The 27,433-nt window shown below is 48.8% G+C and overlaps 11 protein-coding genes across 11 annotated transcripts; 4 read left to right on the plus strand and 7 right to left on the minus strand.

Annotated features, from left to right (window-relative positions):
- Window positions 1-937: 937 nt before the first annotated feature.
- HD556DRAFT_1481326 (P-loop containing nucleoside triphosphate hydrolase protein) lies at window positions 938-1,922 on the minus strand (the record flags this gene model as incomplete). The annotated part of the gene is made up of 3 exons (XM_041308631.1): window positions 938-1,495; window positions 1,550-1,752; window positions 1,814-1,922. 3 exons carry the CDS (start codon window positions 1,920-1,922, stop codon window positions 1,205-1,207), a joined length of 603 nt encoding a protein of 200 aa, XP_041159264.1. The 3' UTR covers window positions 938-1,204.
- An 80-nt stretch (window positions 1,923-2,002) lies between these two features.
- HD556DRAFT_1379194 (kinase-like domain-containing protein) lies at window positions 2,003-4,275 on the plus strand. Its single transcript, XM_041303182.1, has 9 exons — window positions 2,003-2,114; window positions 2,163-2,240; window positions 2,293-2,415; window positions 2,465-2,561; window positions 2,614-2,719; window positions 2,773-3,109; window positions 3,155-3,295; window positions 3,347-3,480; window positions 3,530-4,275. Exons 1-9 carry the CDS (start codon window positions 2,088-2,090, stop codon window positions 3,774-3,776), a joined length of 1,290 nt encoding a protein of 429 aa, XP_041159265.1. The 5' UTR covers window positions 2,003-2,087; the 3' UTR covers window positions 3,777-4,275.
- Window positions 4,276-6,027, plus strand: HD556DRAFT_1379198 (cell differentiation family, Rcd1-like-domain-containing protein). Its single transcript, XM_041303183.1, has 6 exons — window positions 4,276-4,705; window positions 4,793-4,948; window positions 5,011-5,117; window positions 5,211-5,500; window positions 5,555-5,624; window positions 5,673-6,027. The coding sequence occupies exons 1-6, from the start codon at window positions 4,369-4,371 to the stop codon at window positions 5,730-5,732; spliced, it is 1,020 nt and encodes a 339-aa protein (XP_041159266.1). The 5' UTR covers window positions 4,276-4,368; the 3' UTR covers window positions 5,733-6,027.
- Window positions 5,978-8,369, minus strand: HD556DRAFT_1527908 (uncharacterized protein). Its single transcript, XM_041309364.1, has 4 exons — window positions 8,089-8,369; window positions 7,860-8,025; window positions 6,122-7,808; window positions 5,978-6,057 (listed from the first exon to the last, which is right to left on the minus strand). Exons 2-3 carry the CDS (start codon window positions 7,999-8,001, stop codon window positions 6,175-6,177), a joined length of 1,776 nt encoding a protein of 591 aa, XP_041159267.1. The 5' UTR covers window positions 8,002-8,025; window positions 8,089-8,369; the 3' UTR covers window positions 5,978-6,057; window positions 6,122-6,174.
- Window positions 8,362-9,836, minus strand: HD556DRAFT_553055 (fatty acid hydroxylase superfamily-domain-containing protein). The gene has a single exon (XM_041310933.1). It carries the CDS (start codon window positions 9,743-9,745, stop codon window positions 8,675-8,677), a length of 1,071 nt encoding a protein of 356 aa, XP_041159268.1. The 5' UTR covers window positions 9,746-9,836; the 3' UTR covers window positions 8,362-8,674.
- A 1,746-nt stretch (window positions 9,837-11,582) lies between these two features.
- On the minus strand, window positions 11,583-12,690 carry HD556DRAFT_1239061 (fatty acid hydroxylase superfamily-domain-containing protein; the record flags this gene model as incomplete). Its single annotated transcript, XM_041298018.1, has 3 exons — window positions 11,583-11,702; window positions 11,755-12,085; window positions 12,137-12,690. The coding sequence occupies 3 exons, from the start codon at window positions 12,688-12,690 to the stop codon at window positions 11,583-11,585; spliced, it is 1,005 nt and encodes a 334-aa protein (XP_041159269.1).
- A 10-nt stretch (window positions 12,691-12,700) lies between these two features.
- Window positions 12,701-15,122, plus strand: HD556DRAFT_1293420 (uncharacterized protein). The gene is made up of 2 exons (XM_041299401.1): window positions 12,701-13,095; window positions 13,148-15,122. The coding sequence occupies exon 2, from the start codon at window positions 13,194-13,196 to the stop codon at window positions 14,904-14,906; it is 1,713 nt and encodes a 570-aa protein (XP_041159270.1). The 5' UTR covers window positions 12,701-13,095; window positions 13,148-13,193; the 3' UTR covers window positions 14,907-15,122.
- Window positions 15,123-16,171: 1,049 nt separating this feature from the next.
- Window positions 16,172-21,688, plus strand: HD556DRAFT_1238931 (Mus7/MMS22 family-domain-containing protein; the record flags this gene model as incomplete). Its single annotated transcript, XM_041298004.1, has 9 exons — window positions 16,172-16,963; window positions 17,093-18,001; window positions 18,044-18,518; window positions 18,693-20,471; window positions 20,527-20,816; window positions 20,859-21,014; window positions 21,066-21,191; window positions 21,239-21,449; window positions 21,498-21,688. The coding sequence occupies 9 exons, from the start codon at window positions 16,172-16,174 to the stop codon at window positions 21,686-21,688; spliced, it is 4,929 nt and encodes a 1,642-aa protein (XP_041159271.1).
- Window positions 21,585-23,332, minus strand: HD556DRAFT_1379220 (Mak16 protein). Its single transcript, XM_041303184.1, has 6 exons — window positions 23,174-23,332; window positions 23,008-23,117; window positions 22,855-22,958; window positions 22,683-22,795; window positions 22,088-22,632; window positions 21,585-22,030 (listed from the first exon to the last, which is right to left on the minus strand). The coding sequence occupies exons 1-6, from the start codon at window positions 23,233-23,235 to the stop codon at window positions 21,951-21,953; spliced, it is 1,014 nt and encodes a 337-aa protein (XP_041159272.1). The 5' UTR covers window positions 23,236-23,332; the 3' UTR covers window positions 21,585-21,950.
- Window positions 23,333-23,414: 82 nt separating this feature from the next.
- Window positions 23,415-25,291, minus strand: HD556DRAFT_1519872 (zf-ZPR1-domain-containing protein; the record flags this gene model as incomplete). The annotated part of the gene is made up of 7 exons (XM_041309142.1): window positions 23,415-23,800; window positions 23,851-24,054; window positions 24,106-24,249; window positions 24,298-24,786; window positions 24,822-24,925; window positions 24,983-25,103; window positions 25,163-25,291. The coding sequence occupies 7 exons, from the start codon at window positions 25,289-25,291 to the stop codon at window positions 23,603-23,605; spliced, it is 1,389 nt and encodes a 462-aa protein (XP_041159273.1). The 3' UTR covers window positions 23,415-23,602.
- A 785-nt stretch (window positions 25,292-26,076) lies between these two features.
- HD556DRAFT_1239099 (uncharacterized protein) lies at window positions 26,077-27,400 on the minus strand (the record flags this gene model as incomplete). Its single annotated transcript, XM_041298019.1, has 4 exons — window positions 26,077-26,092; window positions 26,144-27,052; window positions 27,113-27,169; window positions 27,216-27,400. The coding sequence occupies 4 exons, from the start codon at window positions 27,398-27,400 to the stop codon at window positions 26,077-26,079; spliced, it is 1,167 nt and encodes a 388-aa protein (XP_041159274.1).
- Between the last annotated feature and the right edge of the window lie 33 nt (window positions 27,401-27,433).

Below are 27,433 nucleotides of genomic sequence, written 5' to 3' on the forward strand. Positions count from 1 at the left end.
CCTGGTTCAAACCGGACACCTGGTTGTCCAGATGCTAAAAATTTAGTGTCAGCTAACAGAGCAATCAGAAGATGGGGTGCTCACAGATTCGGTTCGTATATCGAACTGGAATCAACGAATATAGTATCAGAAGCAATCAACTAGACTTTCGTACTTGGACTTACCAGAGTACTACACAAGAAGCATTCATAAATCTTGTTAGCACTGCCTGAAAAGATTATCAACGACTTCTGCTATCCTGGATTTGGAAAAAATATTTATTCATAAGGGGCTCTATAAGGTGGAGCACAAGTTCTCTCTTTTGTGTTGATGACATCTTGCCAGCGCCGGATAAGTCGCAAGAAGACAGAAGAATTTTGTATGAGCCAGATGCAGTTTTCTTGACAATGAGCCGCAACCAGGCGATGAAGATGCGAATGCGTCGTCGAGACATGACCACATTATGGTAATTTGAGCAGATTATCATGACTGAAGCTAGCCGCGTAGTGGTAGCAGGTCTGCCTCCTGCGCTGCCGACGGACATTGACCAGGGCGGTCTGTACGATAAATACGCTGAAAAGAAGACAGCGAACAGGGCAACACCTACGACATGGACGCTGAGCGCTCTGCCAGTTATTCCAGTATAAAGTCATCAGATTAGTGAATGAGTGCCACTGCCTAGTATTTCTGCCCTCCATCTCTTGGATGCGTGGACTATTACTGATGGTTCATGTCGGACGCATTAAGACTAAGAGAGTTGTTTTTCTTTCTCAAAGTTGTCATGGTCGGTTGTTGTGAAAAAGTTGGGACTAACGAAAGCCTAGTGATGGTGCTGAATGCACGTTGTCGGGCTGGTGTCCAATCAGGGCAGAATGCATGCGGTGCCTTCGTTGTCAGTGGAGTTGACAAGGGCGAGATGGCAGATGATACCGAGAGAAAGTAAACACCGTTAGCGTCGGCCAATGCCACAGGCGACTATGCGATTGATACGTTTGTAAACGGGATGGAAGTGAAGAGAAACGTGCAGAGCCACGAAGTTCAGACACTATTACTAATAAGTTACGGCATCTGCAAACTCGTCCCAGTAACGACTGCCTTGGGATACAGCGATTAGGCCTCAACATTAAAGTATTTGAAGGCGGTAACGGAAGATAGAAAATTTTATATGATATAGTACATTGTAATCATCACCGCACAGATAAGGTTAGGGTATAAATAGAAGAATCTAATCATCCAAGGGAGGCATCCGATCCCCACTCACATCTAACTCTACGTTTGCGATTCTCTTTAACAATTGATATGCTGCATCAAGATCATCATTGACGACAACGTAGTCGACTGAACCAGGTTCACGAGCATAGTCGATCTCTCTACGTGCGATTGCGAGACGACGCTGGATGGCGTCTTCAGAATCTGTGGCGCGGCCACGCAACCGCTTATTTAGCACGGTCATGGAGGGTGGGGAGATGAAGACAACTGTGGCATGCAGGGGCGTCTGCTTGATCTGTCGTACACCCTAAGATATGGTATGGTGAAGATCGGCCTAGAAGGGGAAGTCAAGGAAATGTACCTGAACTTCAATATCGAGGATGCACCGCTTGCCTGTTGCTGCGACATCTTGTACGGCTTGTATGGTAGTACCATAGAAGTTGCCCGAAAATTGGGCGTGCTCGATGAAGGCGGCCTCAGAGATGAGTTTCTTGAAGTTATCGGTTGTGGTAAAATGGTATGCTTTGCCGTCTATCTCACCAGGGCGTGGAGCGCGGGTAGTATCTTTGGGATGGGAACTAGTTAAGTGACAGTGTGAGAGGGTTAAGAAGGAAAGCCTCCGTACGAGAGACACTGAATCCAAAAGAATTTGGAAATTCTTTGATGAGACGGTTGATGAGAGTGCCCTTGCCTACTCCCGAGGGCCCAAATACGACTAGAGGAGGTATTGTCATGGAAGAAGTAATGAATGCCTAAAATAAGTCTGTGACAAAAATTAAATAACTACGCATCAAACAACGTCACACTAAGCGTGACAGGAATATCTGCCTGAGACGACCACGACGGACACAACGCACAACCAAGCTTACTTCTCTTCTTTACCCTTCATATAATACCCTATGGGCGCCCTTTGCTGTCGACCTCAGGTATCCTTGCCTTAATTCTACCTCGAACTAACTCATTCATCCTTATAGCCGGTCGATTTTGAAGGCGACGTTAATCTCTTTCACTTTGTTCTCTTGAGATGTGTCGGAAAGGGCGCCTTTGGAAAGGTCAGTATCCGTCATACCTCAGTTTTCGCTGACAAAGCGAACAAGGCTCCAGGTCCGAATGGTCCAACACAAACAGACCAGAGAGTTGTATGCCTTGAAATATATCAACAAGACAAAGTGCGTAAAGATGAAAGCAGTTGCAAATATCATTCAGGAGCGGAAATTACTCGAGGAGGTCAGTATCTTGCCATATCGTCTTTATTTCCCACTTATTCCACCCAAAGATTGACCATCCATTTGTCGTTAACCTTCGTTATGCATTCCAAGATGATGAAAACTGTTTCTTCGTCTTGGATCTCATGCTTGGTGGTGACCTTAGATGTACGTTGCCCTCGCTTTCTTCGTCCTCTTCGCTTAGCCCGCTTCAACCCAGTCCACCTCGAACGGTTAGGCTCGTTGCCAGAGGATACAGTACGCTTCTACGTTGCAGAAATAGCTTCAGCTCTAGCCTTCCTTCATGAGCACAGAATCATGCATCGGTATGTATAATCCGATCCCGGATCTATTTACCCTTTCATAATTACCTCACCAGCGATCTCAAACCGGATAACATCCTCCTCGATGAACGGGGACATGCCCATCTCACAGATTTCAATATTGCTGTTCACTTTAGCGAGCGCCGCATGCTTACTGGCATTGCAGGTAGCATGGCTTACATGGCTCCCGAGATTCTCGCTAAACGCGGCTATACTTACCCGATCGACTGGTGGAGTCTGGGCGTCTGCGCATACGAGCTCCTCTTTGGTCGGAGACCCTTTCGCGGCAAGACAAACGCCGACTTGACCCATAGCATCAGCAAAGACAGCTTACGCTTTCCTGATGACGCCGATAAGAAGTGTTCGCGAGCAGGCATGATGGCGTTGAAAGGGGTGAGTTGGTCATACTGCCTGCTATATTGTGCTGATTTCCCTCAGTTCTTGGACCGTGACCCTTCCAAAAGACTGACATGCAAGCAAAACGATGGTTATGAAGTAATGCAGCGACACCCCTGGTTTCAACCGATAGACTGGGCAGCACTTGAATCCAAAGAATTACCACCACCGTTCACTCCCGATGTGGGTTCTTTTTTAGTCCGAATAGTATCCACTCTCTAAATCCCCCCGCAGTCAAAGAAGGCAAACTTTGATGCATCACACGAATTGGAAGAACTGTTGCTCGAAGACAATCCATTAAAGGCTAAAGCACGGAAGACACGAGATGTTAACACGCTGAGCACCGAAATGAGACAAATGGAAGAGCAGTGCGCACTTTCACTATGTTTTTCCTCGCATCCTCTTAATTTGACATAGGTTTGCATCATATGACTTCAAGAAGATGCTCCGGCGATCATACTATCCCCAGAATCAACAGATCGTATCAACCATCACTGCAACTTCCTCCACAGGCGGACTCGTATCAAGTCGACCTGTAACACCCGTAACAGACTCACCGGTCGAGGGCGTCAGCGTCGTACATGAGCACGACGAAAGCGAGTTTGATGGCGATGATGTCCGAATGGAGAAGATGCCTCGGGTCCTGGAGAAGAACTACTCATGATCCGTACCCCACCCCAACCCCAATCCGCCAGACGAAATGACGACCGCTGACGATGTATCTGCAATATTCCCCCATGTACCTTGTCGATATGTACGGCACCCGATTCCCACACATGCCCCATTCACTCATTTCGGGGAGCTAATCTTGGTTGCTGTTGCTTACTTTCCTTATCAACTCACTTCAAGTGCGCTGCTCACCGGATACCTTCGATTTGTTCAACATGACACATAACAAGTTCGTTTCTGACACTCATCGCCATTTGTTCTATGAGCTTTCCGTTGTAGTTTATTGGATTTTCTTTGGCTCTTCTTGGTTTTTGAGGGGGTCGAGTCTTTCTTTCAATTCATTTTCTTTCTTTTCCAGTCTTTCGTCTATTTAGCGCTAGTTTGCTGGCTAGTCTGTGGTGGATTTACATGCTATACGACGCCTGGACTTGCGTATACTATCAACCCATTAATAATCGCGATTTGTTGCTGTAGGGTCCCGGGCCGTCACAAAGATAGCTTACTAAGCAAACACACATCAGGGCAATCGCTCCAGCGTAAACATGTTCCTTGCTGTTCACATCCACTGACCACGCTTCCCAAAAACCATGGCCATGGCGGGGCTCATCTCCCCCAAACCGCTCTCATACCTCCAGCATGCTGGACAGTTCAACCCATACCAGCAACAGCAACAGCAACAACAGCAGCAGCAGCGCCTAGCGGGGTCTGCGCTATCCGGATACTCCGACACCCACACCCACACTCAGAGCCATACGCCATCCCTGCACCCACACCAACACATCATGGGTCTTCAAGAAGAGAGCAAAATATATAGTCTAGTTATTGACCTTACGGATCCTAATGCGCGCGAGGCTGCATTGCTGGAGTTGAGTAAGAAGAGAGAGCAGTATGAGGAGCTTGCGTTGGTGCTTTGGCATTCCTTTGGTGAGTTATTTTGATTGAGTTTTTTTGGTTTACTGGCGCTCATTGATGTTTAATGTGGTGTCGCACGCTGATGTTTGGAATGTACAGGTATCATGCCAGCGCTATTACAAGAAATAGTATCCGTCTACCCCCTCCTCTCCCCTCCTAACCTCACAGCACACGTATCGAACCGAGTGTGCAATGCCCTTGCGTTACTCCAGTGCGTGGCTTCGCATCCGGATACGAGACAGTTGTTCTTGAATGGTGGGCTTTGTGCTTGGGTTGGGTTGGTAGGGTTCGGGCTGACTTTTTATTTATGACAACAGCACATATCCCGTTATTTTTATACCCGTTCTTGAACACGACCTCGAAAACGCGGCCGTTTGAATACCTCAGACTCACTTCCCTAGGCGTTATTGGCGCCCTCGTCAAGGTTCGTCTCTTCCCCTCCCTCTTCCCCCTCACCTCCCCATATCCCCCTTCGATTTCAAATTCAAATCCTAAACAAAATCTCACGTACCTTTAGCAAAACGACAATAACACAGTCATCCACTTCCTCCTCTCAACCGAAATCATTCCCCTCTGTCTCCGTATAATGGAAACGGGTTCCGAGCTCTCCAAAACAGTCGCCATCTTCATCGTCCAAAAGATCCTACTCGACGAAACGGGTCTTACGTACATTTGCCACACTTACGAGCGGTTTTATGCCGTGGGGACGGTTTTGAGTAATATGGTGAATCAGTTGGTGGAAACGCAGGCTGTTAGGCTGTTGAAGCATGTGGTGAGGTGTTATTTGAGGCTCAGTGATAATATGAGGTGGGTTTGGTTTGGTTTGGTTTTGCGGGTAGGCGGGGCTGATTTAATTCACAGAGCGAGGGAAGCGCTGAGGGCTTGTCTCCCTGAACCGCTGCGTGATCAGACGTTCAGCGTGCTTCTCAAGGTTCGTGTGCACTGTTCAGCAGAGAGCATTACTGATACCGATCAATAGGGAGACATGGTCACCAAACGATGTCTGACGACTCTTTTAAACAACCTCAACGAGCAGTGATGCGCACACTGAACTAGATCTATCAAAACGACCCACTTACGAATGCTAAAAATTCGGACTACTCTCATGAGATCTGATGCTTCTTTTTTTTCCGAACCATTACGAACTGTCGCCACCTCTCAACCGACTGGTGATTGTATGCGCACTTTTGTGTCTCTTGTACCAACGCGGGCCCTTGCTATCTAAATCTCTTACTAATTGATTATCTGAGTAGAGCATTGCATTTGTATCTACCTTATGAATACCTGAAATTCACCGAGAACGGTCGTCTTTGCTTGAGTGACGACGCACTGTGTGTGCATGTGAAAGCTGTGATTGGGTCCACGTCGGCGTTCTTTGTTCTCACCGTGCCCTGGTAACATGCTCACAAGTGTCTATACATATATTAGGTCCGGACATGTTAAACTAAGTCCCCGGAAAGCACAACAGCATTCAAATCATATTACTCAGAATTGTTATCGTTGCAGCTGTGGCAAAGACAACCACCGTCGGTGTCCGTTAATGCATCTTCATGCCTGTCCCAATCGACAAAAACCGTTGTCTGAAGTCGCGCCACATCATCGCACATCAGATTCCTGCACCTCGTCAGTCGGAGCGTGTGTATGCCGACACCGCGGCCGTCTCGGAGCACAGTGAGAACCTGCTCAAGAAACAAACGTTCCTTACATCCTAAATTGATATTCTCAAGCTCTAAAACGCGAAGCGAGGGATACGCTGGATGGCGCCGCTCATCTCTAGCCAGGAGCGCAAGGAGCAAGCCTTGAATAGGGGTGTCGTCCAGATGGATACTTTCGAGCTTTGGAAGGTCTACTGATCCCGTGCGCCAGAACTCCTCTGTAGTATCGAGGCCGGGGAAGGACGCAACCAGATGTTGAATTTTGCGATGCGGGACCATACGACAAATGTCAAATAAGATGTCTGGTTTTGTGATCCATGAGTTGTGTAAGAATGCAATGGAGAGTCGTATGTCGCTGTCACGAGGGGCCCACGGATGCTCAGGTATTGACGTGCTGAACCGGAGTGTGAAAAGGTCGTGCAAAAGGCTGACACGTAGGGACCGAATGACGGGAACAGATTCGTCATGATTCTTGTGTATGACCGAAAATAGATCAGCAAAACTTTGAGCGCTTTCGATTTTCGTGAGGCTTAGGACAACCCTGACATCAACGGGAAGGACTAGATGTGAAAAGAAGGATGTAGCAGTGTGGATAGTAGAGTTAGACAACTCCATCCTTCTCAACCGAGGGAGTGCAACTTGATCGAAGGGCGCGTTAGAGTGTTTGAAACTTCGAGGTTCAAGCGTAAGTAGCTCCAATTCAGGCATGCGTCTCAGAGCCGAGAGGATTTGCGACAGAGGACTACGCTTAGGGGACAATCCTATATGAAGAGAGCGAAGCCCACTGAAAATACATGATGTCCAACTATAATAGCATTGCACGAGCTGGACGCTCCGAAGTCGGGGTGCTTTTCCTTGAAAAATGGTGTCTGATATGGGCTTAGCGAATGTTGCGTTCCCAAAGACCACGAATTTGAATGTATGAAGCAACGGTGCGGGTAGCGATGACAAGCAGTCCAAAATGCGATCAGCCTCCGGTGGAGATGGACACAACTGGAGAAATTTGATTCGAGGTAACTGTAAAAGAATTTTCTCAAAGCCACATTGTCGTAGCGGTTTGGGATCATTGTAAATGACGACCAGGGCAGCTTTCCTCGACCTCTCCAGCATGGTGGATAGCCACTGAGCAGAGACGCCATCGATGAATGCCCAAAGAGTCGAGCACTCGAGGGCGGTTTCGCGCCAGTACCTGCAGACGTGCGTGGCCGCCAGACACGCAGGAGCACCGCGAGGGTTGGATACGCCCATATAACTCTCCTCCTCTGATACGATGTACATGAATATATTCGCAAGAATCTCGACTGGGAGATGGGGGAGAGTATTCTTTTGAAAGCGAAGGGCGGGCACGGACTCGGATGATGCAACCGTGTCTTCGCCAATATGAGCGCCACACTGCTCAATGAGGGCAGTCTCGCTTCCATCTGCAGAAACAGGAAGTGTCATCGATGACCGATGAGGACCTGTAGAAGTAATCAGTCTAGTTCTTACAAAATTTCACAGAGAAAGATTACCTGTCGTTGTCCCAGAGTGAGTCTCCATGTGACGTAAAAGTAACGGATTGAGTTGAGGGCAAGTGGGAGTAGTGATGTTCCTGCAGCTGTCGATACAGATATAAATAATGTGATTCAAAATGAGAGAAACTATTGTATTCATCAAATCCTGTACAGGAACAAGTAACTAAATCTCGAAGGATAAAGGCGTCAGCGGTGGCATGACTCGGACAATGTACAAAGGGCGTACTAATAGCAACCCTGCTTGAATTGGTTCCAGGACAAAGAGGCTGGGTGCAAACTTCTCTGGCAAGCCAAGTAGTGTGCCAATCAGGGTCTTCGTGTTCCTTCAAGTGTGTCCTGGTCAATTTGCGAATGAGAAACGTTCCCTCGTTCTCACTGTGGCCCAGCATGTGTGAACTGAGGCCATGATCAAGAAAGTCAGAATATCATCGCCAAAATCATCGTAAATAATGTGACGACCGCTGTGTTTAGATTTGAAGTGAAGGCACACGGGAAAGATTCAAGACGATGAAGCAATGTCACCAGGTAATAACTTAGTTGCAAGAATATTTGCCAGTCTCTATCTAACTATCTACTAGGGCTTTTATATCTTTTCTCTGTAGCACGTGAAATAAGTACGTTGCAGCGTGGGTCAAAACGGGAGACTGCCATAAGGTAAGAATAAGGTACGAATAAATCACATGGTATAGCAGGGAGTGCTGTCGGTGGTCTGTAACCGCCACACAAAACCTAGGAAAGAGAGAGAGAACCTAGGATCATACAGGCGAAAACCAAACTTCAGATCTCTATATGCCATAATCGGGTTTGATGCATCACGTCGTCTTTACTTTCTGTCCGCGTTTTTGAATGTCTTCTCTGGTCATGCGCGTGCCAAGAAGTACGTCCCAATGGATGAAGTGAGGCTGTGAGAAATTCGACTTAATGCCGACGGCCTGTACGCCTCCTAAATACTGCTTTCGAGGACAGGTGGTAGTAAAGGGACATACCTGATGATGTATGTCGTGATAGTCTGAGTTACTTCTGCTGATCAGTTGGAAGGGATCAAATGGGAAATTGTATCCGCAGTGATCGTCGACACCCTTGCACATACCATACACGAGGAAGAAAATGGTTTGTCGTACAGAAAGATGGGTGACTTGCTCTGCAATGATTACGCCTAGCGTGTCCATCAAAAGGGCTTCGAAGGGATGGTTATATAATGCCCCTAAGGCATAGGGGACGTAAAGTTTATGGTGCACTGAGTGAACCTTTCTGTAGAGATATTGGTTTGTGTGCATCAAGCGATGTATGAAGTATTGCCAGGTATCGACGGTGAACCTTGGGAGACTCATTAGAGGGAGGTCAAGCCAGATTTTAAATGACACCCACATCGCGAAGAATATCTGTGCAGCTGGGATTACCCACCAGTACAGCCAATGGGTCATCCCAGGCCCCCACTGCTCCAATATTTTCATCCCCGTCTCCTCCCCAAAGAGACCTCGCACGACTAAGACCAGCGTTCTTCCCAAGCCCTCCATCTCGCTCTGACACCGCGCAACCGAGATCACTGGCGGTTCTGCCAACCACGCAAAACCTATCAGAGCCTGCATCACATTTTGGAATATAACAGCACGTGCGACCTCCCAAAGCGTCGCCAAGTTTTTGGACTTGACTTCCTCGGACTCGTGAATGCGATATTTATCCAGCCATCGCCAGCCAGAGATGTCAAGACAGTAGAACATGAGAGACATGAGCCAAAAAGCGAGCACTGGCGCACCAAGTGCGACGTAGGTGTCTGGAATGTCACCGAACATATTTTGGTGCAGAGAAAAGTAGAATGGGATTCTGACCGGGGAGAGGCACACGGTCTTGCCTATCACGAAAAATGGGCAGGTCGAGTTCATTGCTGACGAGGAAGAGAGTCATCGGAAGGAACCGTGAAGTAGTTCGTGCATTGTAGCCCATATGGATGTGGTAACTCGAAAGGGCATCCGGGGACTCGGCCCCGTCACCAACATCTGCGAACCCCTGGTATGAAATACTTTTGTTGGCGAGTTCTCCCGGTCTCCACATAGCTAATCTGAAATGCCTTCTGAATTCGTGAAACTGGCTTGTTGTGCGGGAGCGGAGAGGAATCGATGCACTCACTTAAAGTATGCGGACTGCATTGTCTCTACCTTGGTCCGATTCAGTCTTTGTAATGGATCCAGGATCTTCCTTCCACGCTCAGAATTTGGGCCAGTTTCAGCATCATTCTCCACATTTTTCGATGCCTTCATAGTAATTCGGACAAATACCTGGTGGGGTGGTCGTGCCACCGTGGCCCGTGGCAACGAAAGCTCATCACGCGTCATGCCTGAATCACTTCCCGAAGAATGGAATCGATATGCTTGAGGATTATTACTCCCTGACGAACGTGTCAGTCACCAAGACGTTGGCGAACACACCAGGTTACCTGAGGTCCTGAGGTGTTTCTTTAGTTCAATTCGAGCCAACTTGCTATACAAGCGGAGTTCACACGAGTACATAACAGTCAATTCACGACTCTGACAGATACTTCAAAGTTCAAAGTCATTATACTATGCAAAATACTTAACTCGAAGCTGTTACTCCACATGGGATCCGGATGCGATGCGCATCAGCAAGATACAAGTCATTTGCCCCCCGCACCTCCGGGGCAAGCAATACGCCTTCTCAACGTAACCTTTTCAAATGCTCACGGATACTTGCGGTAGATAGCATTCCTACTAGCCAAGGCTTTACACTCGCTCTCTGGATCAACTGGCATCGCGGAAACAGCTCAGCAGAGTCTGCTCAGTACTCATTACTCTCATGGCGTATTCATACCCTTGGGATTTTCATACAAGTATTTCCCCACCGAACGGACACAAGGAAATGGAACTCTCCGGCCTAGTTTCCGCCACTTATTTTCCCATGTGCTGTTAGAGAAACCCGAGAGGCCGCGTCACACTACCATACTAGTGCGACGAGATTGGCAATTGGGACAACCATCCGATGCAGAGGATAAAAGGATGTGCATACAGTCAGTTTCTTCTCATTGTCATGATCTCACTTTTCATGGTACGCATGCGATCAGCGCCCGATATGCGCGCGGCTGCCCTGCACGCCTTCTACGGATTGGACCTGCCGGCTGAATATTGGGACGAATCGGGCTCTGTGGTGATCGATGATCATATACCGGTCATATCAGACAAAGCAGCGCAATCTCACGATGCGCATTTATCTTCGTGTTTGCCATTCGAAAACGTGCTCACCCTCAATATTTGAAATCGTTTTCGCATTCAAACTTTCACACGCTGAAAAACGAAACCGAAATAGTCTGTTGTCTGCACTTCTTCAATCCGCAGTGGTGTCAGCTGCAGATGTGGCAAAAGCTGCGCGATTACAACATTATAAAGAACAGCAGTTGAAAAAGGTACGACTGCAACAAGAGCGGCAAATATCTGCCAAATCATCATTCCTGGAGGAGGTGGGAGAGACTGCGAAATGAAGGTCAGCTAGTCAGTAATGGATACCAGAATTTCATAATGCACAGATAGGGGTCATAAGGAAGTTAAGTTACAAACATTATCGTAGCTCTCATAAGCTAGAATTATATATACAGCAAGAAGGCTGGCGAACGAAAAACATTAGGTTGGGTGAACGAACCGTGTAGTCCTGAATTGAATAAAAGAAACCCCAAATTCCGAATCTATGTGGAATAACATCGAAATCGGTGTATCACGATTTCTTGACCTTGTTTCGGCGTTCTTGAATATCTTCTCTGGTCATACGTGTCCCGAGTAGGACATCCCAATGGACGAAGAAAGGCTGTGAGAAATTTGATTTTATTCCGACGGCCTGTACTCGTCGTCAGCACTGCACAGGAGCGGACGGTAGTGAAGGAGCATACCTGATGATGTATGTCATGGTAGTCTGCATTGTTTCCGCTCATCATCTGGAATGGATCAAATGGGAGACTGTATCCGCAGTGATCGTCGACAGTCTTGCAAGTGCTGAATGCAAAGAGGAAGATCGTTTGTCGAACGGAAAGATGCGAGAGGCTCTCCGCGAATGCTGCGCCTGCGCTGTCTAACAAGAAGCCCTCGAAAGGATGGTTGTACAACGCCCCAAAGGCATAGGGGACGTAAAGTCTGTGATGCACAGAGTGTATCTTCTTGTAGAGATATCTGTTTGTGTGCATCAAGCGATGGAGGAAGTACTGCCAGGTATCGACAATGAACCTGAGGAGACTCATTAGAGGGAAGTCAAACCAGATTCTGAATGACACCCACAGCGCGAATAAGATCTGGGCAGCTGGAATTCCCCACCAGTACAGCCAATGGGTTATCCCAGGCCCCCTCAGCTCTAAAAACATCATTCCTGTTTCCTCTCCCAAAAGACGTCGCACAACCCATACCAGTGTTCTTCCCAAGGCCTCCATCTCGCTCTGACACTGCGCAACCGAGATCTCTGGCGACTCTGCCAACCATACTAAACCCAACACAGTTTGCGTCACATGCTGGAATAGGACAGCTCGTGCGACCTCCCAAGGAGTAGCCAGATTCCTAGATTTGACCTCCTCTGAGTCGTGAATACGATATTTGTCAAGCCATCGCCAGCCAGAGATGTCAAGGCAGTAGAATAAAAAAGACAGGAGCCAATAAGCGAGCACGGGGGCAGCGAGGGCGATATGTGTGTCTGGAATGCCGTCGAATAGGTTTTGGCGGAGGGAGAAGTAGAATGGGATTTTAACTGGTGGAAAACATACGGTTGCTCCAGTCACGAAAGATGAGCATGTTGAGTTTAATGTTGACGATCCGTCGAAGTACGAAAAGAGTTCACCCATCACGAGTCGACGAATGTGGTGAAAACCGCGGTTCGAAAGTTTGGTGCGATACCTTGTGAGAAATATGGTGAGCGCGGGAAAATACTACTGTCAATGTCATTTGAATCATTCCCATCAGAAGCTGTCAGAGGGCTTGGGTTCTGAGCCCCGCTAATACAAGTTATGGGTAGAGGCCACGACATACTGTGGCGGGAACACATCTGGAGCCTGTTGAAGCAAACTCTACTTCCAACGTCTCACTTCCCGCTCGCAATTCGACCAAGAACACGCTGAAGCTTGCCCATTTCGCGATCGGGGGGCACCGTGACGATACGGCATACTACATACTCAGTACTCAGGCCTCAGGTAACACGAGCTTCAGTGTTCCAAATTCATCGATTTGCATTCAACCTCCTCAACAACAAGGTAATTTTTCTGACCGAGATTTCGCATTGGACTAGACTGATTACCGCCGTAGGTCATCCACGATAACGCTTTCTAATTCCCTAGATATCATCCCTAGCATGGGGTCCGGCGTCATTGAGCACTGCGATACGACTCGCGCCCACGTTGACAAAGACATAGCTGCATTAGCCGAGTCCTTGCGTGGCTATCGCTCTCGCAGGATCAGTCTCTCCTATATATCCTGGCTTCCACTCGAGATTCTCACTACTATCTTCACATACATCGTAGAAGAGGACACTTTCAAGAGTCATACAGGCACACCCCGCCCTAATGGTGCTCCTATTTCTATGATAATCACCCACGTCTGCAGGCACTGGCGCCAAGTCGCTCTTGAGTGTCCTACTCTTTGGGCATCTCTCAACTGCGTCTCTGCTGATTGTCTGGACATGATGTTGGAGAGATCGAAGAAAATTGCTTTGGTTGTTATCTACAGGTCGCCGGGCTCGTTGCGAAAATGTTTCCAGCAGATTCTTTCGCAGTTACCTCGCATCAAATTCCTCCAGCTGTGCTCATATCCATGGGATGTCAATCGCATTTTGGATTGCTTGTCATCGCAACCCGCGCCGTTGCTTCAGTCATTCAAATTCTCAGTCGCGGGGAAATCTAACTACAGAGTCATGGGGTCCATATCAGATGCTGTTTTTCAAGGACGAGCCCCCCTACTTCGGAGCGTTGAGCTTATGGAATGTACCTTCAGCTGGACGTCGTGTATTTTTAGCGGGCTTCGAACTCTAGATGTGAGACGAATAGGATCTGCGTCTTATCCTACTCTGTCGCAACTCCTGTCAACTCTGAGACGTATGCCTGAGTTGGAGCAGCTGACACTTGGGCTGTCATCTAGAATTTCCGAGGACACCGAGCTTTCTGACCGAGTTCCACTCACTCAGTTAAAGAGTATAGCACTGGACGCCTGCACCCTCCGAAATGCTGTATCTCTCTTTTCATGTCTCGCTTTTCCCGTTGATGTCAAGATCGCTCTCAATCTAGCACCAATTGGAAGCTGCCTTTCCGACTTATTTTCGGCCATGCACAAGGATCCTGACGGATCAGGTCCTATCATTCGGTCGATGCGTGCCAGTCTTTCGTACCATACATTCGGCGTCCAATTCGGCACATCAACGGCATTTAAATCCAAGTATTCTTGGGACCCTCATAACGATGATATACTACTCTCGATTCAATTCAAATGCAGCTCATCCACTAGAAAGCCCCCCATCATATTTGACATGTGTCAGATGGTCCCGCATTGCCAAATTCAAAGCTTGTTTGTGACATCCTCCCTTGTCCTCCGAGAAAACTTCTGGCGCGTAGGGTCCACTGACCTTCCGGAGCTCGAAAATATTCAGCTGAGTGGGACCTGCAATATGAGAAGCCTGATTGCTGTGCTACAAAGTGGAGGCACACAAAGTTCGGATATGGCATATCCCTCGCTTCATGCTCTAGAGTTCGAGAATATCGACTTTGGATGCGGTGAAGCTGAAGAACTTCAGGACATTGCCATAATGCGAGCCGGTCATGGTGTCGGTATACACGAACTCCGACTAGTGAAGTGCAGAAATCTGGTAGACGATAGAGTGCAGTTCCTCAAGGAAGTGGTTACGGACGTCGATTGGGACGGGCATGAAGAGGGCTTGGTGGGCGGCAGCGGCTCAGGAGGTGGCTGTCTTTGTCACATTTGCAGGGATGAATCTTCTGGGGAGGACTACATGCAGGCACTATTACATTCGGATTATGATTACGATCCTGATTCTGATGCATATTCGGAAGATTAGTTTTAGTTCGACTGTATCTGGGACAAGTTATGATCTTAGTCGAATGTACACTACTTAGCTCATTTAGCTGCATCACAGATCTCATCTTCTTCTTTCAGACGAAATTTGTTGATAGAAACCTGTGTTACTAACTTGGAATCTCTTTCTTGTATGCACCATCCAATCTTTTAGCTGTAATACATAGCTCACTGGCAAATTGCAGAAAAAATCAAACTGTCAGGTGCATGTTCAACGTTCAGTGCCGGACTGCGAGTCACTACATATAAAAAAATAAAGAGAACTACAAACAAAGAGAGTTAATAGGGGTGGTCAGATGTCATCCTAGTAAGTATGTGGTCACAATCACGTGACAACTCACGTCGCGTGGAACTGTCACATCGACTTCGACCTTGTCTCTTAAAGTTATCACTGAATCCAATCCAATTTCTCTGCATGGACCTTGATGAAGTCGTGGACACATCTGACGTTGAAGAACGTGAATTTGATGCCTCAGAGGCAGATTATTACACCTATCTCTCCTCCAAGAAGACGCGACCGAATTCAGGACCTACCACCAAGTTACATGGAAGATTTAATGATAGGCAAGAAGATCAACCCTCCCCACGGAAACGTGCCAAGGTAGAGTTGAAATACCTATATCAATCTTACTGCGGTGCTCATTACTTCTCAAGACAACTCATAGCGAATCTGAATCGCAGCTGATTGTCGATATTAATTCGTCGTCCCATGCATCGCCTGTGAAAACTACTACATCTTCCGTACTGCATACAAGTGCACCACATTCACCAATGCAAATTGCGCTCAACCATATTTCCAGCCCATCCCTTCCAGCTGCCGATGCACCCGAAGCGTCATTGCGCAACGAGACTCGATACCCACATATTCAGGAGCCGAGTTTCAACGACCTAAGTATCCCTCCTTCACTTCTTCCAGCTGAATCTGGAAACATGTCCCATTATCCCATTGCTTCAGCCGACGTGCAGCCACAGGCTGATTCCCAGTTGCCGCTTCCTGATTCTTCTCCATCTCAGCTAGATGACGCCCTCTTCCCGTCATCGCCCGCGTCCGCGGCGTTCCCTTCTCAACCTCTTGATTTTTCTCAGAGCCTAGCACACCTTGCTCTATCTCAAAATGAGGGACAAATATCGAGTCCATCCCCTTCCATGTCGCGCCCAGCAGACTCGTGGTCGTTGTTTTCTTCTCCGGGGCCCTCGACGCAATCGTCTCAGGGGCGTATTCCCCAGAGTATTGAAAAGCCTACCCATATGACCCGAGATACGCTGCCGCGCACCGCATATCCCTCTGATCGTCGATATCCATCCCCTGACGAGCTGCTTCTCATCTCTCCTCAAACCCGCTCAAGACGCCCGTTGACCCCAATCACGCCAATAACTCAAGACACCCCATCCCCGGCTGTACAATCACAGGATCTATTACCACCCCCGTCTCCTCCACCTCTCGTTATCCCCGAGGACCCAGAACCAGTCAGCCGTTATTCCCTTCGCCGCAGGCAGGCACGTCAGCTTCAACCGTACGCGTTTGACAAGGCGCAGTACAAGGCGCAGATGAAGGCAAACCCCGATGCGATCGTGAAGTTTGTGAGTCCGCAACGTCGTGAGATGCATGAAGATGGGTCACAGTGGGCCGATGGGCAGACACAAGGTGGAACCCAAGCAGAGTATATTTTTCCAGTTGACAATCCGGAGGAGGACCGAGATTATGTGGATGTGGAAGGAAGGAGGCAACAGAGGCGGGTCACCATTGCTGAAGCTGATCATCATAACCGCGAACGGGAGGAAGGATGGCTCCCTGAGGCTCTAAGAGATCTGTCTGAAAGCGACGAGATTGAGGGAACAGATGAAGTTCGCAAGTTAGCGAGGGATGCGAGGAGAGCTCGGAAGAAGGCTGAAGCTGAGGCAAAGAAGAGGGAGAAGGAAGAAGCTCGCCTGAGAGCGCAGGAAGAGGCTGTCGCGAAAGAAATTGTGAAGAAGAGACGTTTCAAGAATTTCCCGCTGGCAGCATCATCGTCAAAGCAGCCTGCTGCGAGATCATCTTCAGTATCCTCGAGACGGTCTCTATCTCACTTAGACGAGGTGAGATTCGTTTGGAAACACTTCTTATATACTGACGCGCTGGATATCTTCTTTGTTTAGCGGTCTCCGCCAGTCCTATCCAGGCTTTTGAAGGGAAAGCAACGTGTCACACCGTCTCCTTCCCGCTCGTCCTCACCCTCGCATTCCCTTCGTTTTGATCCTTCACAGCTTCAGTCCCGTTCGCTGGCAAGGAATCCCCCTGCGACCGACGAATACGAGTATCAACAAGATGATGACTACGACTACTATAATTTCTTCGACCACAACGCGATCAATGCGGAGAATGTCAACCCTGATGCTGATGCCGATGCAATTGAAATTCCCTCGGCACCGTCAACACCACCACGCTCCTCGTCTACATTGCCTGATGGGACCAATCACTTGGATTTGTCCGATGATGATCCGCTCGCCCGTGAGCCGAGCGAGGAGTTCAGCAGTCCTTCTCCCGAAATTTCTTCCAAAGATCGCAAACGTTTCCGCCTCCTGCAGCGTATGATGCCCGCAGTCATGATCAAGAAGCAGCTCGAGCAGCAAGGTTCCCAAGTGAAAATTCTTGTCAGTACCAAAAGAGCGCATTCTCCAACGCCGTCTGATAGTGGCGACGAGCCCTTGAGACCTGGACATGCACGCGTCCGAATGGGTGCTAGTGGACGTGATTTTATGATTCAGGGAGACCCTGAGAGCTCGGATGTCGAAATTCTTCGAGAAGAGGACATGGATGCTGAGGTACCAGACATCGTATCACGAGTTCGTCGGCGGGCATCTCCCAAAGTCAGATCAAGGTCTCCGGCCATCATTATCTCTTCCAGTTCCGAGAGTGGATCAGAGAGTGATGGCGAGGAAAGCGACGGTATGATCGACGATGCACGGATCGACGCATGGAGCCGAAGTCGCCGGCCTATGCATGAGAAGAGTCTGATTGACTGGATGCTTACGCGGACTAGGACGGTGGGTGGTGGGAGAAAGCAGAGAGCCAAGTCAAGTCGGAGGCCCCGAGGTTCCGTCGTAAAATCCCGAGATATGAGTGAAAGCAGAGGTGGACAGTCAAGGCCAAAGCTCAACATTGTAACAGGTGGCGCGCGAATGGGCAATCAGACCCTTCTCTCCTTCCCCGCTGTTTCTTCTGACCATGACCACCGCTCTCAGCATTCACATCATTACAAGGTCCACAAGCGGACAGAATCGACAATACCAGTGGAGCGCGAGTCCAAGGCACTACGAAGGGAACGGAGGAAGAAGAAGCGCAAGAAAGCGGAGGGAGAGCTCTACAGCTTCCACCAATCTGGCACGCATATTGCGCGAAGGGGTCTGCGAATTGATCTGGGTGATGAAGGATTCCATCAGGCGCTGGACCCGACTTGGAGGAAGGAGATAGATAGGTGGCAAAGGCAACCTGGATCAATGCGGCAGCCTGCGTCTGCGATTTCATCCCGAGTTCGTCGAGAAGATACCCAATCTAAGCGCCAGCAAATTCCGGTCTCGCGTGTTGATTCTAAACCTCAATCTAGTGTCGAGTTCAGTCAGGATGAACACCAGAGAAAATCACATGCTGAGTCAGGTCCTCCACCCTCCCGCGTCGGTCCGCGTCGTAGCCACGTTGACTTTGATATACCACTAGATCCGCCACGCGAACGACCACTACTTGTGCGTAGGAAGGGTTATAACGACGTCCACGAGTTTATGCATGCTGTAGATCAACGGGCGTTGTTGACCACAGTCGACTTGGGCATCGACTCTTTGCCCTCAGGGATTGCGTTCTCGGCCGGAACGTATATTGGCCGCGGGTTTCTTCACCAGCTGATATGCCTCGTTACAGGGCATGCTCAGCCTGTTGCTCCTATGTCATATGTTATTCGAGGGTTCGACCTTGGACCTGACACATCGGTGCACGTTCTTACGACTGTAATTGCACCCTTGTGTGATCAGCTCGCGGATGACGTGCTCAAAGGACACGAGTGGACGGCTGTGACTGGGAAGGACTGGGAACTCGCAATGCGAACGGTGTGCCAGTTGGTATCGTGGCGGTGTCTCAGCATCGACGACCAGGAATTCAGTTCGCTAGAGCTCACGGTACACGAGACTATGGGTTCTTTAGTGGCGCGGGTGTTGGAGGCTAATTTTCATCAATTCTCATTACCTGTTTGCTGGTTTGCAGTAGAGCTCGCTGCCCGGATCATGCATGCTGCAAGGACTCGGCGGGGGTCATCAGAGACCCGAGAGTTGTTCAAATTTGCGCTCTTGCTCATGCGGCCCCTGTCAGATGTAGACCTCCGGGAAATTTTAGCATCGTTTAGGGAGCCCGATGGCCCTCTAGAGACCAACTCAACTGCCGTTCAAGCTGTAGAGTCATGGATATGCCTCTTTCACCTCTTGATCAACTGCACGCCTGAGTCTCCTGGTAAACTATCATCGGAGCCATTTTGGCTTTTGTTCAAACAGTTGATCCAAGACGAAGCATCATCGTTCATCACTGCAGTTGAGGCGAGCGAGTATGTTTGGCGGAATGTATTCTCTTTTTGTGCGCTCTCACAGTTCTCTGTGCACGGGATGTCGACATCCCTCAGTAGAATCGCACCTTCATGGGAAACGGTTTTGGCTACTCTGAAGCTCATCTCCCTAGTTGCCGATCCACAGAAGGATGCACTCACACATACTGCATCCCTCAACAAACGAGACGAGTACGTCTCCGTCGTCGCTTCTCGATGCTTCCTCTTGTGGAAGCGTTGGCATTGGAATTTGGATGATGCAATGATAATGTTCAACCACCTCGTGGAAATATTCAGGAGCCGTAGATTTGCCAGTCTCCGCCACGAGCAGCCTAAATTTATGCAATTCATGGTGCAAAGGGACATTTCTTTGCTTTCAGTACAAGACAGGGGCGACAACGTATTCGAGGTGCTCCTCAAGATGATCGTACAAGTTGCGCAGGCGGACAGCACGAGTGACGCGGAGAAAAAACAACGGGACATACAGGTGAAGAAAATGCTGAACATGGTCGTCCCAGTTGGCTCGGTGTCATCGACGAGGGCCGTTCAGCCAACTGGGCAGGAGAGTTCTATGCTTTTCAACCGACTCAATGCTATGGCAGTCGCTATTCATCTTGATTCCTCCGTCTCCAACGTTCGACACCGCGTTGGGCAAGCTCGACGATGCGTCAACTTCAAAGATGCACACGATTTCACCAGGGCTGTATGCATTCGAGGCATTGAGCATATTTGCGCTGTTATGCGACATCACCGCGTACAGCTTGGAGAAATTCTCAACTGGCTTGCCGAGGTTACCGGCATCCTGCTGGACGAATACCAGGAGGCGCGCACACTAACAAATAAAGACAACAAGAATATCGTGAAGAACAAGACAGTGGAGATGGTCAAGAGTCTTCTCACGTCGGTTGTTCGTATGATTGAGACATGCTCACTGGACATTGCGGATGAGCGACATGAGTATCCAGATCCTGCCTTTCTGGAGGGACGTAAGTGGTTGACTAAAACCAACGAGATATTTCCTGACTTTGCCTTCCTCATCAGCATGGGTAAAGGACGTCTTCAGTCCCAAGAATCCTATCGCCATAGAGCAGAATTCGAGTGCTTCGTGCCAAGAGGTGGTGTCAGCTTTTCTGGATGCTCGAATGAGGGCCTTACCGCGGCCCACCGCACCACCAATATCATCGAGTGTTGATAATCAGGAGAGCCAGGATGAGTACGACAAGTTCTTCATCGACTTGAACGATCCAGAAATCTTAGCTGCTCTTGGTGACGAGCCTGCACAAACTTCTGGGATGGAGTGGAAGAAGAAGGAAGAAGCAGTTTGCAAGGTCGTTCTGGTTGTTTCTCCCATATTTTTTCCTGACAGTTTTTAGATCTGTGGACCGCTTGCTTCAGCGATATTCCGGGTTGTTTGCAGATATGTAGTTGACTCCCCCGCGCCAAGCACAGTCGATAGTCGCCGTGAGACGGCTGATAGATGGATTGATTGTTGGGTAGGAGTCGGAAATGTGCTGGTTCAGAATGGATCGGTTTGTTTCGATACCTGTTTCGACTGCTGCTATTCAGCTCTTCCTTTTCAGACTTGGAAAAACCACATGCATCTTGGACCTGAATCATGGGAGCGGATACCTGATCCCTTATGGCGTCGCCGGGTTGGTCTTAGATTCTGCCTTGCACTTCTCAGACTTGATTCGAAGGCTTACAATGTAAGTCCAATTTTTGTTTCTCATAGAAAAATGCTGATCGCCTGAAGGCATATGAGGACTACTTTATCGAAGTCCTCCTCACATGTACTGTTCCCTCCAAGACGACAATCGAACACGAGTATGCATCCATCGTATTCACTCTAGACGGTCTTCGACACCCACTTCTACGTGGCGTGCTGGCCGAGCCGTCTACCGGATCATCTACACTCGAGATATCGCTAGAAGAATATTCGACAGTCCGGCAGACGCTGATTGAATGTGAGAATTCGTTCATCAGGGTCAAATACTCCGCTCATCGTCAATCAGCGGTATTTGCCAATCTTACTGAGCGTTTGCAAGGTCATACAGATTCTGTCAACCACAAGTATCTTGGCTTTTTGGTTTCCATGCTCTCAGCTATGAGAGACAACTATGAAGTTCGTGCAATTGCCCTGATGTCTGATCATGTAGCTAATGACTTGCACACCAGAGCGTGTTATCTGGGGAGGAACGAGTAACTTATGCCGAGTTTTGTCGAAAGGTCTTTCGAGCGCTGTTGAGCAAGAAGCCACTGGCATCCCAGCCACGGTTGTCAGAGCTCATTCAATGGGGGAAAACAACATTGGCGAGAGCAGGTGATGATGACGGTGATCAGCCTATCGAGAACTGATTCATGTGTCTCATCGATAATCAAGATCGTTCACGAATCTTGAATGTGGCTGCTCGTACCGCAGTGGAATATATATATGTAAAACAGCTGAGGACCCAGGTCCCCAATGGCTACCAATTGGCCAACGCGGACCTTGTGAGTGGTACACTCTCCATTTCTCGCTCGATTTCCACTTCCACCCTCGGGCCTCCTGTAAAGAGTAATGATAAGTCCCTGGATGTCGAATTCAGAAACAATGAGAACGAACTTCTCCCTGGCTTGTCCAATTTCTTTCTTGGGGGTGCCCTTGCTGTTGTTGGCTTGGTTTTCCGCTTTCCAAGGACGGTTTTGGATGGTGGTTCATCTTCTGGTGAGCTGTCGTCGTCTGATTGGTCATCCCCACTCTCCTCTGCGCCCAGTCCTCCGTCTACCACATCTTCCAAATCGCTCAGTTCATCATCCAAATCGCCATCTTCATCTCCACTGAAATCACTAACAAACTCGCCCCCTTCGGCGTCCCAGTCCTCCTCCATCTCCTCCTCCTCTTCCTCCTCCCCGTCCGTCTCATCATCTTCCATATCCAACTGAGCACCAACATTCAATTCCTTCTCCTTTCCACTCTTTTCCCGGTCGAGGATTGTTTGCCAGACACTTTCGTTCACGTTGAGTGGCGCATCGCCGTATGCTTTTGATTTGAGCCGCTCGATCAGCTCCTTTTCGATGGATTTTTCAAGGTGGGCAGCAGAGAGAGCCTTGCGTTCCCGTGTCGCTTCGCGTCTATCTAACTTCTTTTTCACACCCACGAGCTTTGGCCTGAATAAGGGTAAATGAGTAGTAACAAGTCACACAAGTTGAAGACGCACTCCTGCCGTAGTTTTATTCGACGCATTTTGATAAGATACTGGGTTATCTTCGTGACACGCTGTTTGCATTTGTGAATAGTGAAGTTTGGCCAATACTTTAGCTCTTTATCGATCTGGATGACGGAAGCAAAGCACGTCAATCGAAAGCAGCTTGAGCCTGGAGCCAATTCACCTGTTCTAGTGCCTTGGAATAGTCTTTTGACAACTCAATCTTCTCCCACATATTAGCAGGTGTATGTGCCCGCTCAATCGTTTTCATATACAGATACAGCACACCTGGATGGACATCAATCATGACATATGACATTGAATCAAGTACACTTGCCCTCATTCTCCCTCACCGTCGCATACCGCGAGTTCGCAAGTGGACATGACTGCCGTGTACACAGACCCGTGACATTGTATTCATTCCGGCAGAAATTCTGAGTGACAGTCCTGTAGCATGTATGATATGTGAGGTTATGCAGGGTACATCATGGCGGTGGACGTACTTGACTTTATACGAGCAGAACTCATGGCCAATTACAGACCATATCACGTCGTCGCTTTGCATTTTTGAATACGTTCAGCGTCTGAAACGTGGCCAGATGCAGACCTCTGGATGTTTACGGGGCAGAATTTTCGGGTTGCAGATTCCAGACTCCTTCAGAAGTGGGCAATCGAAAATTATCAATGATCACGTGATCAGTGTTGAACGCGTTTGATAAATTCAAATTGATTCAAGAAGCCAACCCTCATCGATGCATCAGTGCAACGCTCATCAGAAGCTCTTACTCTAGTTGCTGAAAAAATGATAGAAGATGCAAACATCCATATAGTTGTGTGAGTGTCTGTCTTGGGTCGTGATGGGACCCAACGCAAACGATAGACAATTGAAACTATCCGAGTCTGCATCTTTCATTGCCATGACTTCTTAACTTTCAGCACTTCGTATCATCATCGCCGTGCGATTCCACATTCATGCCATTCAGTCCAAGATCTTCATTCTGCTGCCACGTTCGTTCGTATGAGACGATCTCCATGTTTGGATCTGGATCAGGTGCATATAAATTCTGCACGTGTGAGTTTGCCAAGGGGTCATCTAGAATCAAGGTAAATGGAATCTCAGCGTTCTTGACCTAATTGCAGAATGAGAATCGCATGATGTTAAAAAAAGAAGAAAACACACCTGCTCAAGCTTTCTCAAGAACTCCTGGAACTCGGCCCTGTCATCGACATCTATGACCCCAGAATCCCCTGTATTAAAGACTTTCTCAGTGAGTTCCTCGTATACCTGATCTAATATGCCTTCTAAAGTCGTGAAACGTCCCCCTAGTGTGCCGGGGTGAAGAACTAGGTCTATATCCGGTATGCTGAGACCGCTCGTATCGCTCTACAGGACATTATTGAGTCAAAGGATCTCAAATATAGTGTATGTGCTTACTTTAAGTATGTCGCGACTAAGGTCGTCTCTATCTTCAACCTTCAACGTGATCTTCTTGCCCTGCTCAGAAATTGCAGCCCCTGACTTGATCTCATTATCCCGGTATCCGCAGTCGTCGCAATTAGTTGACATTATAAGAGAGTCCTGGCGGGGTTGTCAGGAATGCAGACTCAACGTTCCCTCGGTACACACCTTGAAATAGGGGATATAAACTTTTTTCATGCGGGTGGTGAGTGGTCGTCCGCAACGCGAGCAGATTCCAGGGAATTCGAACATTTCCTCGTTCAAACCCTCAGATTCCTGTCTTCCCTTGTCTGCTATATTTTCTTCCGAGTCTTCTGCAGATGGTACCAATCCCAGCTGCTGGTTCTGCTCGAGCGACCGCTCGTACGTGCGCATGTTCCACTTCAGATCAGACATGCTGCCCACAAACTCGAGGAATGAATTCCCAGATGGGTCGTCTAGAGTGATGGTGATTGCATGTGTGACTGGATCCTCGTTCGAAAGTTCTCTCTTCTCATGCGTGTCTTTCCCTTCGTCTCCGTCTTCATCAGCAATGGTCTGCGTGAGACCATCAACGATTTCCTGCATTTTAGCGTAGGCGTTCTTGTCTTGAATGTGTGGCTGCTGTACGCTGATATCCGCAATGGTATTTCGGAGAAGACCCTCTACAGTTGTAAGCTGCCCGCGGGGGGGGGGGGGGGGGGCGGAAGAACTAGCTGAAACTCGGGGATATTGATGCTACATGTTTCGGAACAGATGAGTTGGCGGTCAAGGTCACTGCGGTTAAGAACTTTGACTGTGTACATAACGCCTTCAGCTGCCTCGGAGATACAATGTTAGGAGGTGGTAGTGAAGAGATGAAATGAATGCTCACGTCTGATCTTCCCTGCTGATTGGATCTCATTGTTTGAGTGGCCGCAGTGTTGGCAACAGAAACTCATCACAATTACTTCCTGGAAGAACGGGATTGATGTGAGCATCATGCGCGTCACTCCCTGACGAAAGTGAGTATTCTACCAGTCATAGGAATGTTGTGAACCCACCTGTTTCCTACATTGCATGCAAAGAGACTCGATCTCTCTTCAAGTGGTCTAGCAGAGATATCCTCATCTCCAGCATGAGTTCTGTCAGCAACGTCTGAAATCCGAGGAAAGAATTCGAATCTTTCTTCACTTCGAGTCATGCTAAAAGGTTAGACAGAGAAAAGGGAAGGAGGTTCCAATCAATAGTCTCCCCTAAACTCGAAGGCTCCTAAGAAAAGTTCCCACGTGACTCGAAACGCGAATTGGTTATTAATATCTAAGCTAACCGAGGCACGAGGTTAGTCTATGTGCGAATAAGCGAGGTGGCGCAGCACTTCTTGCTTCCGCCCACCTCGCAGCACTCAGATCTGTTTATTCTAAACGTTTGCAGTTATTCTATTTCTTTTGCACCCGCCCGCCACTCCCCGATCATTTCGTTTGCGCGGACAAGCTCAGCAACCACTTAATATTCAACACGCAGAAGATAATAAAAACGCCAAAGTCTACTCTCTTGTCCGACGCATAGTGTACGCTCCTAGAAATCGCTGCCACAACGGATGACCTGATCGGGCCCAACCCGCCCTCACAGCTCACCTTTTGGCCTCAGGACGGACACGTCTTTCTTACCGGAAAGCCCTTCGGGCTTTCGCCCAAACACCGCAAAAAACGATATCATTTCTTTCATAGACAGCTGTAGTGGTTAGCATCCTTACCAGCCTCAAACTTGACCAATCAATACCTTTAGTTTCCGCTCCAAGTTTGTCCTTAACCCGCCATCAAAGAGGCACCAAGTAATGAAGCACATAGAATAAAATTCATGCTCGTGGGTAGTCACTCATGGAGTCATTTGATCTTACATCAATGTGAGTTTGCGTAAACTCTGTAGAGGGGATACATGATTCTAATGTTTACTAGACATCACTCAGCTGGCTGTCCCGCAAACGTATCAGCACCAGCAGAATCTGTTGAACACCGTCAGCTAATCCCTTATTTTGGACGGCAAGAGGACTCACTTCTCATTACACGCCCACTCTACATCTCCCGTTGTTCCAGGCCCATACCACACTATCTGCGGCAAATGTTCATTTCGTATGAACGTCCGCCCACCCGTCTTCTCCGCGACCTCTTTCAATCCTACTCTCAAATTCCACACCTCTACTTTTCCAATTCCGCTTCGTCTAGCCGCCTGTTTGATCTTCGCAATCAGCCCAGGGAACGTCTCTTCACTGGCGCAGAGTCGTGTGACGATCAGCGTTGCTGGAGGTGGTCTCAAGTCAACGCTCCAGCTTGCGTATGTCCCTGGGTCGCTCGTAGACTCTACGCCCCAGAATCCGTCTGCCATGGAAAAATTGGAGGCGAACGTTGACTTTGTGATATGGAACCCGCAGACACCATCCGTTGGCAGGTATGTCGCGAATGCCGCTGGGCGCTCTACCTTATATGAGCTCTCGCTCGTTGGCATGTTCGCCAGCTCCTTCCTGATCCGAACGGCATCACGCTCCCAAAGCCCGTTCAATTGCTCTTCCGTCAACCAATTCCATCCCTCATCATCACCTTCCTCTGTGCCCACCTCCCAAATAGTTGAGATCGCTCCCCGCTTCTCCCATCCGCCCCCTTTACCTCCAGGGCCAGCCGACCGGTAGAACTCCTCCCCAACATCACTGTACAGCACCGAGAATAGACCTCCACCAGCATCTGCTACCTCTTCTGGCGGTGTACCCCATGCCTCGGGGAATTCAGGAAGATTGGCACGCGAGGCATTGACCCAATGCAGGAGGCTCATCATATGGTTTGCGTAACCGCGCCCGCGCTTCGAGGGTGGAGTGAACACGCAGGCGACACCATAACAAGTTGCTTCGTGCACTGAGTTGGGCTCAGATGGAGAGGAAGAGGGGTAAGCGACGAGACCTGTGCGCTTGTATCTGCCCCCATAGATGCACGTCAGAAATTGCTCTTTTGTTGAGGGAAACCTATTCGCTTACGTCTCGCAGGCGCTCATAAAATCAAGTGTTGTGGGGTCGTCGCGTGGCGCCAGCACCCTTATCCTCCGTTAGCTCCCCTTTACCAGCAAAGTGAAGCACTCACCAAGTGATCCACTTTCCATCCTTGGAGTGCTCGCCCAATTCCATCATCGCATCTCGCGCAAGGTAGTCCGTCAGACTCAGAGTACCACCCCACTGCGGGAAAGTCCGGCGTCGTGACTCTTCAGTCTGCGCAGGCGTCGCGCGGAAGAGCGAGAGCGATGCAAAATCTATCTTAGGTTCTGCCATTGGAGATATACTTTGCAATATGAAGAGCGTTGA

This window comes from Suillus plorans, assembly GCF_016647745.1.
Source record: "Suillus plorans strain S12 chromosome Unknown HD556scaffold_35, whole genome shotgun sequence".
NCBI classification, from domain to species: Eukaryota; Fungi; Basidiomycota; class Agaricomycetes; order Boletales; family Suillaceae; genus Suillus; species Suillus plorans.